A 10518-nucleotide genomic window follows, 5' to 3' on the forward strand; every position below is an offset into this window, starting at 1 on the left:
ACAAAGAGTTATATAAAGCCTTTCTATAACTGGTGCATGTACAAACCTGCAGCCTGTACTTACAAAGAGTTATATAAAGCCTTTCTTGGGCTTCCACAGTTTATAAACGAGACCGTCAGAGAATATCAAATGAAAACAAATTCACATTAAAGCCAATATCTGTAGCAGTTTGTCGTATCGCTTGTTTTCAAATCATACGTACATTCATCATTGTAATGTAGGCCAATGTATTGCTTTACAGTGTTCCTCTTTCCTCCAACCAAAGGGGCCCCAGGAACCGAGAGCCCCCAGAAGGCCGGGGGCCCCCAGGAGCCGAGAGCCCAGGGCCCCAAGAGGGCCGGGGGTCCCAAGAGGGCTGGGGGTCCCCAGGAATGGAGAGCTCAGGGCCCCCAGAGCCCAGCGCCTGTGGACCCCAAAGCCCAGTGCCGCTGGCCCCAGGAGCCCAGTGCCTGTGGCCCCAGCCGTCCACTTGTCCGTGGAGCATGGTGTCTGAGCAGGTATCCAACAAAACCAAGAAGAGAAATACTGCAGTCCCAGCATGCCCCTTGTTCTGCCGATGGTAGGGGGCGATGGGGGGGGGGGGGGGCAATCAACAGCAATCAAAGGATCTGTGCTCTCCGGGGAGTCACAGGAAATAACAAACACCCAAAATACTGCTAGACACTCCACAACAGATTCTAAGTTACACTCCACAAGAATCATAGATCTCCTAATAAAGACACTGGTTAAGTTTGGCTCCACAACTACGATGCGCTGGATGTGTCGTGATGTTTGCTACCCATTCTAAGAAGATTATAAAAAGATGGCCCTCATGAGATGATCTGGGTTTGTTTTTTGTATTTTGTTTTAAAACCACTCCTACTAAAAGCCCCCCTCCCCACCCCCACCATGTTCAACTCACATGTGGACAGACCCAATCCAAAGGGTCTCTTCTCCCTTTGTCCTCTGAACCAGCGCGTCAAGTCTCTCTGTCGCTCTCGCCCACCGAGTACAGCTCCCCCAGTCTCCTGAAGCGCGGCCCCCACTCCCTGAGGTAGTCATAGTTCTGGTCCGAGTCGGATGACGCCGTCTCCAGCGAGCTGAGCGAGCCAGCCCCGGAGCCTCGGCCCTCGTAGCCGTAGATTTGGATGGAGTCGTAGGGCGGCGCCGTGGGGTCATTGTCGGCCTCGTGCAGCCGGACGTTGATGAATTCGTCCACGTCCACGCCGTTGGGCCCGTTGTGCTGCCCGGCGCGCGGCATGAATTGCAGGTCGGGCTTGATGTCCTTGCGCGGAAGGAAGCCGTTGACGCCGTCGGGGTTCTGCAGCGTGGCGATGTCGAAGGCCTCCGTGTCCTCCTCGCCACCGCCCTCGTCGTCGTAGCGGATGATGTTCTCCCGCACGTCCTCCTCGTCCTTGATGATCAGCGGCTCATGCTTGTGCCGCCGCAGCGTCACGAACAGTACCACGATGACTGGAGGGGGGAGGGGGGGAAGGGAGGAGGAGGGAGGAGGGGGAAGGGGGGAGGGGGGGGAGGAGAGAGGAGGGAGGAGACAGGGAGGAAGCTCATGAAACCGTCATTTGCTTTGACTCCAGCAGTGCGTCACATGGGACCCGGAGCTCAGGCTCACCTAGCAGCAGGATGATGCAGGCCAGGATGGCGATGAGGGCGCCCATGCTAAGACCGATGGGCAGGACGTAGGCCTCCACGTTGCAGGACTGCACGATGCCCTCCTTGCTGCAGCCGCACACGCGGATGGTCAGGGTGTTGGTGCTGCTCAGGGGGGGATGGCCGTTGTCCGTCACGATGATGGGCAGGTAGTACATCTCCTGCTTCTGCCGTCGGAAGGTGTCATGCTTGGCCAGGACGCTGATGGAGTTGTCTGTTGGCGAGGAAGGTCCATGTCATTGATTGTCCTCATTGAGGACAATCTATGACAATAATAGGAGAGATTTATTTGGTCAAACACGAATACATGTGTTTTGAAACGTTCCGACAGCAGTTTGAGTTATTTTGAGAGTTTGAGAACCAAACAATCTACCGAAATAACCTCAACCTGATGTCAGATGGGTCCTGGGTGTTTCATCATGGAGCCGGGGGTGCGTTGACGGTGGCTGCAGACCACCAGGGGGTTTGAGCGCTCCCTGGAGGGCTGGGGGGGGGGGGGGGGGGGGGCGGCGCGTGGCACATGTCGCCCACGGAGGAGCCAGCTGCTCCTCTGAAGGCCCTTCTGTGAAGTCTTCTCCTCATTAAATGCTCTTCTCCACACTGTTCTCATTACCAGCCCCCCCCCCCCCCCCGGCCTCAGACTCTTCTCCACTGATCTCCAGCAGGGGGGGAACGTAAACACATCACCGGCGTCTTCGTACGCCTCCGTGGAAGTCCTTCAGACGCTGAGTGGGAGGCCTCGACATTTACATACGCTACACACCTAGTGCACATACGCTACACACCTAGTGCACATACGCTACACACATAGTGTACATATTCTACACTCTAACATGCGCTACACACCTAGGGCACATACGCTACACACATAGTGCACATATTCTACACTCTAACATACGCTCCACACCTATTGTACATAGACTAACATACACTACACACTAACATACACTACATACTTACAAACGCTACACACCTAGTGTACATACGCTAACAAACGCTACACACTAACATACGCTACACACCTAGTGTACATAGACTAACATACACACTAACATACACTACACACTAACATACGCTACACACCTAGTGTACATACGCTAACAAACGCTACACACTAACATACGCTACACACCTAGTGTACATAGACTTACATACACACTAACATACACTACACACTAACATACGCTACACACCTAGTGTACATACGCTAACAAACGCTACACACTAACATACGCTACACACCTAGTGTACATACACTAACATACGCTACACACCTAGTGTACATACGCTTACAAACGCTACACACTAACATACACTACACATTAGCATGCTCATACTCTTCACACCTAGTGTACATACACTACACACCTAGTCTCACCCCCCTTGCCCACTGTATCCGTCCGTTGACGGATCTCATTGACTTTGCATGGGGCGATCCCGAAATGCATTGTGGGTCCGTCCGTTCCGTCGGCTCCGTCTCTTGCGTTCAGAAGTTGAGAAAATTTTAACTTTTAAGGCTGCAATGGATCCGTCAGCCAATCAGGTCGTGGCTCCGTCGGCAAATACCACTCCCCCATCCGTTACACACGCCTTCCGTCATCCTTCGACGGAAAGATGCAGTGGGCAAGCTGGTATTAGTTATGTATCATTTTTTTTACAAATAGAAATGCTGTCCTACTGTTGGACCCAACGTCTACATGCCCTCCTTGCTGCTGCAGAGAGCTTATAGTCTTGGATACTATGCAAATAAATGAATCAATTAGTTCAACAATAGATATCTAACAGACCCTGATGTCTAAACAGCACACAATTGACCATTCCTATATGTATAATATTCTTTAATCTTGCAATCTTCGTAGTGAGTTCACGGTTTGAATGATTAGATTCTAAATCAAATCATATCTGTGAGGTTTACAAGACTGGAAACAACGGAATATGTTCAAGAAATGAATTCACACTTTGTACGGATGTATTGGTAGAGAAGGCTAAGCATTCAAACCGTGACGTGTTTTAATAAGACCAACTAAACACTTTTTGCTGCACGTACCTCTCTATTTAATTATGGTGAAACAGGATGGAGCCTAAAGCACCATTCGCTTTATTACATTCCCTCAATACGTCTCCGGTATTGGGAGAAGACTGTGTGGGTAGAGAACGTCCGCAAACACGCAATCTGAGTATTTAGCAAATAAATTCAGAGCCATCTGCCGTGGCAGAAGAGCTCGCAGGAAGTCAGCCGTCACAGAGCAGTAGAAGACGGGAGGAAAGTCATTGGGATCCTTTTCATTTAGCCTGCCGCCAAACGCACTGGGGAGTAAAGAAACGCCGGTGTCCAGACAATTTCACATCTGCTTACTGCATGCTTACACTGTTCCGCCACATTTCATCTCCAGTACGGCTAACACCCCTCGGGAGGGCGAGAAAGAACCACAACATGAGAGAGAGAGGGAGAGGGAGAGGGAGGGAGGGAGAGAGAGAGAGAGAGAGAGAGAGAGAGAGAGAGAGAGGGGATATTAGCCGCACTTTGCAGTGTGCCACCAACCTGCAATCAAATCCCCCTTTCCTTTTGTTCCTCACCTTGGTTATTCTTGATGGTGAAGTTGGGGTTGTTGAGCATCTCTGGGACCAGGCGGTAGTCGAAGTAGTGGCCCTGGATGGGGTCGTCTCTGTCCACAGCGCTGATGGTCTGGATCACCTGCGGTGGAGAAGAGGATGAGATGAGAGAGGAGAAGAGGAGGAGGAGGATGAGGAGGCCACCTGCAGCCATCACACCACCCGTTCATTACTCTTATTCCTCTGCTTCTACACACTGTCTGCTGTATCATCGGCCGGTCGCAGGTGATATATGGCCCCCATTCACTCCCAGAGTTTGAGATTCTAATCAATGTAGGCCTGTCTCATCTGGCACTCAGGCCCGTGGCCCGGGGCCCGCGTATCTGAGGGCCTGTCATCAGGGGCCTTATCGTGATCTATGTCTTTATGATTGATTTGAAATTAGAATGCAGGCCCTCCAGGAGCCCTTCCTTTATTTATTTATCTCTCCTTTGTCTGGGCTCCATTCAGGAAGAGGCGCCCGGACCAGCTCCAACAGGGTCGATGGATAAGAAGGAGGATGCTTAGTACTTGTCGAGGGTTTTTGGCTGTGGAGGAAGCATTGGGCCATCTGGAGGAGGACATGAAAGGCATTCCTAAATTATGATCTCCTGTGATCGATGCTGACCACTTGCTCCCTACCCCCCTCCCCCTCCCCGGCCCACCATCTCATTCACACACACCCTGTCCAGGGAGGGAGGGATGCTGCATGAGAAGAAAGGACTGGTACCCTCCTCCATAGTTTCACAGAGAAATAAATAGGCTATCATTCAGCCCATCCAACCATTATGGGGGAGGAGAGAGCGAGACAGAGAGAGGTAGAGAGAGAGAGGGGTAGAGAGAGAGAGAGGTAGACAGAGAGAGCGGTAGAGAGAGATAGACAGAGAGAAAGGTAGAGAGAGAGGTTGAGAGAGAGGTAGAGATAGATAGAGCTAGACAGAGAGAGAGAGAGAGGAAGATAGAGAGAGAGCGAGAGAGAGAGAGAGAGAGAGAGTTTGAGAGAGAGAGGTAGAGCGAGAGAGAGAGAGGTGGAGATAGCTAGACAGAGAGAGAGAGGTAGAGATAGAGAGAGCAGGGCAGCCAGGTTTGATGGATGGCCTCTCTTTTCTCCTCACCTGCCCAGGCTTTCCGTTCTCACACAGGAAGGCCTCGTACTCGGTGGCGAACTCAGGGGCGTTGTCGTTGACGTCCATTACTCTGATGGCCACGACCGCCCTTGAGATCTGGCTGTGGTTTCCTGGGGAACGCAAGACATACGCCAGACCGTCAGACAGACAGACAAAGGGCTGGCAGACAGGCAGACAGAGAGGGAGTCAGTCAGACAGACAGGTATAGGCAGACAGACAGGCAGACACACGGCAGACCGTCAGACAGACAGGTAAAGGGCAGGCAGACAGGCAGACACACCAGCAGTCAGTCAGACAGACAGACAGGTATAGGCAGGCAGACAGGCAGACAGAGAGGGTAAGTTGTGATCCCCAAAGTGTAAATAGAACACACGGTGTATTTCTTTCCCACTAATTGTGTTATTATTGCTCGTTTGCTAATGGGAGGACAGATGATAAGTCAGTCGGTCGGAGCGATTATCAACGATGCAAAACAGCGTTTTGGGGCAACAGAGTGAGTGTGCGACATTTAAAGTGGTTTTGAAATCCCCTGTACACTTTAATGTTTAAAACATGAGGGCGACACAGCGCATATTAATGAGTCCATGGCAGCTGAAGTCCAAAAAAGACAATAAAATTGCGGCTTAATTAGATTAGGTTTTGATTGGAATTATTCATCAGCGGTAATTGGCAGCTCCTTTGCGACGGGCCTGTAAAACCGTTGTGTTTGTTAGGCAGCGCAGCAAACGCCAACTTTCCCCGCTATTATCTATTATTTGCCCCCCGCCACTCCCCACTCCTGCCTTGTTTTTATTGAGGCAACGTAACATCCAAAGTGTTTCTCACACATAAATAGGCTCGCCATTAGCCACTCCATTTGAGGAATTACAAGGTTGAAATTCCATCGGCAGGAGCAGGCTAATGCTTTTTACACTCTGGTTTTCTTTTGAAAGTAAGAAGTTTTAAAACGGAATTAGGGGATATTATGTTCCAACCAATGATAAACACGTTTTAGCAGCAAGCCATGCTAGTGAGCTGTGGCTAACTTTGGACTGTCTAACTTTAGTGTCCCCCCCCCCCCCCCCCCCCCCTAAAAATAGCTGTCCATAGGTGGACGCGGGCGACCGCTGGCTAAGAGGGGAGAGAAGAGTGGAGTAAAAACATGGACTGGAGGATGGACAGTGATGGACAGATAGAGTAGGGGGGAGGTGTGTGTGTGTGTGTGTGTGTGTGTGTGTGTGTGTGTGTGTGTGTGTGTGTGTGTGTGTGTGTGTGTGTGTGTGTGTGTGTGTGTGTGTGTGTGTGTGTGTGAGTTTGTTTGAGTGCTTGTTTGAATCTAAGTGTAAGAGAGAGCGGTAGGGAGAGAGAGAGAGACAGAGAGAGAGAGAGAGAGAGAGGAAGAGAAAGACAGAGGGAGAGAGAGAGCGAGCTGGAGAGAGAGATAGAAAGAGGGAGAGAGAGAGATAGTTAAAGCCGCCTGCCAAAGTGATTTTTTTCCATCTGCAGCAGCTGGTGCGAGGCGGTAGAACGCAGCGTTTGGTGGCAAATGGTAGATATAACTGGAAACACATCTATTCCCTTTTACACGCCACAGAACCCACACCCACCTACACCTACACCCACCTACACCCACACCCACCCACACCCACCTACACCCACCACCACCTACACCCACACCCACCTACACCCACCCACCTACACCCACACCCACCTACACCCACCCACCCACACCCACCCACCCACACCCACCCACCCACACCCACCCACACCCACCCACACCCACCCACACCCACCTACACCCACCTACACTGACACCCACCCACACCCACCTACACCCACCTACACCGACACCCACCTACACCCACCCACACCCACCCAACCACTCCCACCCACACCCACCTACACCCACACCCACCTACACCCACCCACACCCACCTACACCCACCTACACCGACACCGACCCACACCCACCTACACCCACCTACACCGACACCCACCTACACCCACCACCACCTACACCCACCCACACCGACCTACATTGACACCCACCTACACTCGCACACGACCACTCCCAAACCCACACCCACCCACACCTACATACCACTAGACTCCTACCCGACTCCTACCCGACTCCTACTCCACTCCTACTAGACTCCTACTAGACTACTACTAGACTCCTACTAGACTCCTACTAGACTCCTACTAGACTCCTACTAGACTCCTACTAGACTCCTACTAGACTCCTGCTCCACTCCTACTAGACTCCTACTAGGCTCCTGCTTGACTACTACTAGACTCATACTAGACTCTTACTCAACACCTACTCGACTCCCATCTGGAGCAGCAGACACTAAATAAGCAGACCTGCAGTGTTGTAGGAACGCAGTGATGGGATTATTATGTTCTGCTTGCATTTAGACAATTAGCTTGTGTTTTCTTTGATTAAGAAATGGCAGCGATAGTTAGAGAGAGGTGGGGGGGGGACAGAAAGTGAGACCAGAGCAAAGATAACGAAAGAAAGTTACAACTAGCAATGTCAATTTCCTATTCAGATAGCTTTTAAGGGTACATTAACTTTTATCACAACATGCAGCCCCCCCAAAACAATCTGTATGCAAATAGAGCCTTTCTCAGGGCTGGCGAGGCTCCGCCTGCCGTACAGAGTGAGGGAGTTCTGCTGTTTGCAGATGTTCTTTAATCTGTAATGGATGCTGGCGTTAGAGCAATCCACCACGGAGCGTGTCTTTAAAACGCTTTACTTGATAGGTTTTAATGTTCTTGCACTTCCACAAATTGACTACTGAGCTGTTTAATTCAATCAAAACTCAGCAAATGAACATATTTAATGCCCCTGCGAATTCTAATGCAAATTGTTTGCGCCCCAGTCTTTGAGCAATTAGTAGGCAGGACATAATAGCGAGGGCTAATGTAGCAGGAGGATCGGCCACTGGCTTTGTTCATTTAAACGAACGTCAACAGATTGTTCCGTCAAGACGCAGACCCCTCTGGTTACCATCCTGCACATCAAGGAACGGCCAATCACAGGAGACCTGCTGGAACCTTGGTGGACGGGATTCCTGACGTGGGTGGAAATAAAGTTACTCACTGACTTCGGTGGCGGTCACTGTGATGTTGTGCCACATGTCCGTCTCTCTGTCCAGCGCCTTGGCCAGGGTGATCTTTCCGTCGTCCACGTTGATGTTGAACTGCCTCTCCAGGTCTGTGTGTCGATCAATGAAGTACCTGAACCAGAAGAAGAAACAAGGGCAATGATGAACCAGAACCAGAAGACCAAACAAGGGCAATGATGAACGAGAAGCCTGAACAAGGTCGATAAGGGACCCGAACCAGAAGACAAAACAAGGTCAATGAAGTACCTTCATGCAAAACTGACTGAAGACTGGAAAAAACTACAACTTTACACATGCCGTTAAAACCAGAACACTCCAGCAAAAGTCCTTGTGCACTCCCTGGGGTGTTGCGGCTAATGTGGTCTTATTAATCAAGAGGAGCGTGTGCATTAGTGGACCTTTCTTTCAGCTTGAAGTCAACAGCCGTCCTGGAGTTATTAGAGATGCTCCTGTAGCAGCAGGCGGTCCTAAGAGGCCCCTGAGTTACGACTCGTCTTTGACACCCCACTACATCAGAGCAGAACCTCACAGAGGCTCCCCCGGGACCTCCCCCGGGAACACCGCTCCTACCCTGTTAGGGTAGGAGGTGTTCCTGTTAGTGTAGGAGGCAGATTCAGGGTAGGAGGTGTTCCTGTTATGGTAGGAGGTGTTCCTGTTAGGGTAGGAGGTGCTTCCTGTTAGGGTAGGAGGTGTTCCTGTTAGGGTAGGAGGCGGGTTTAGGGTAAGTGGTGCTTCCTGTTAGGGTAGGAGGTGGGTTCAGGGAAGGAGGTGCTTCCTGTTAGGGTCGGAGGTGTTCCTGTTAGGGAAGGAGGTGCTGGACCGACCTATCGACCATCTAAAGCCTGGATGGATCCATAACCAGGAAGTACACTGTGGACTGATCCATAACAAGGCAGTACATGGTGGACTGAACCATTACCTGTCAGTACAGGGTGGACTGATCCATTACTTGGCAGTACAGGGTGGACTGATCCATAACCAGGCAGTACAGGGTGGACTGACCATAACCAGGTGAACTATGTGGACTGATCCAGAACCAGGTTGCCCCCGGTGTCCACCCCTGCCCGCGGCCAAACACAAAGCGCCGCCTTACAGATGTGTGTGTGCAGAGCGAGTCTTACAGATGTGTGCGTGCAGAGCGAGTCTTACAGATGTGTGAGTGCAGAGCGAGTCTTACAGATGTGTGCGTGCAGAGCGAGTCTTACAGATGTGTGAGTGCAGAGCGAGTCTTACAGATGTGTGCGTGCAGAGCGAGTCTTACAGATGTGTGCGTGCAGAGCGAGTCTTACAGATGTGTGAGTGCAGAGCGAGTCTTACGCAGCTTGCCCACTGCATCCGTCCGTCAACGGACGATGGAAGGTGTGTCTGACGGATGGGGGAGTGGTATTTGCCAACGGAGCCACGATCTCATTGGCTTATGGATCCGTTGCAGCCTGAAAAGTTAAAATTTTCTCAACTTCTGAACGCAAGAGACGGAGCCGACGGAACGGACGGACCCACAACGCATTTCGGGATCGCCCCATGCAAAGTCAATGAGATCCGTCAATGGACAGATGCAGTGGGCAAGGGGTGTTACAGATGTGAGAGTGCAGAGCGGGTTTTACAGATGTGTGAGTGCAGAGCGAGTCTTACAGATGTGTGATTGCAGAGCGAGTCTTACAGATGTGTGAGTGCAAAGCGAGTCTTACAGATGTGTGAGTGCAGAGCGAGTCTTACAGATGTGTGAGTGCACTGCGAGTCTTACAGATGTGTGCGTGCAGAGCGAGTCTTACGGATGTGCGAGTGCAGAGCGAGTCATGCAACCAGGAAACTTCTGGCAGCTCGGGGGATGAAATCGGAATCGACATAAAAGTGAATTTTCAGATACTGCTCGAAACTGTGAAATCCTCCTTTCATGTTGCAATGTGCGTGGTGGCCCCCCCAACACACACACACACACACACACACACACACACCCAGACACACACAAACACACACACACAGATACACACATTCACACACATTCACACACACACACACACACACACACACACAATACTGAC

The 10518-nt window shown here is 51.1% G+C and overlaps 1 protein-coding gene across 1 annotated transcript in view; it reads right to left on the reverse strand.

The window, feature by feature from the left end:
- Positions 1–958: 958 nt before the first annotated feature.
- Positions 959–10518, reverse strand: part of cdh8 (cadherin 8) — a gene marked incomplete at both ends in the record, with an annotated part of 79829 nt that continues 70269 nt past the window's right edge. Inside the window, 5 exons of the mRNA XM_079736448.1 lie at positions 959–1452; positions 1610–1861; positions 4225–4342; positions 5355–5476; positions 8452–8588. Of these exons, the coding sequence (XP_079592574.1) occupies positions 959–1452; positions 1610–1861; positions 4225–4342; positions 5355–5476; positions 8452–8588 (1123 nt within the window). The remainder of the gene's footprint in view (positions 1453–1609; positions 1862–4224; positions 4343–5354; positions 5477–8451; positions 8589–10518) is intronic.

This window comes from Pollachius pollachius, assembly GCF_949987615.1.
Source record: "Pollachius pollachius genome assembly, chromosome: 5".
Classification (NCBI taxonomy): domain Eukaryota; kingdom Metazoa; phylum Chordata; class Actinopteri; order Gadiformes; family Gadidae; genus Pollachius; species Pollachius pollachius.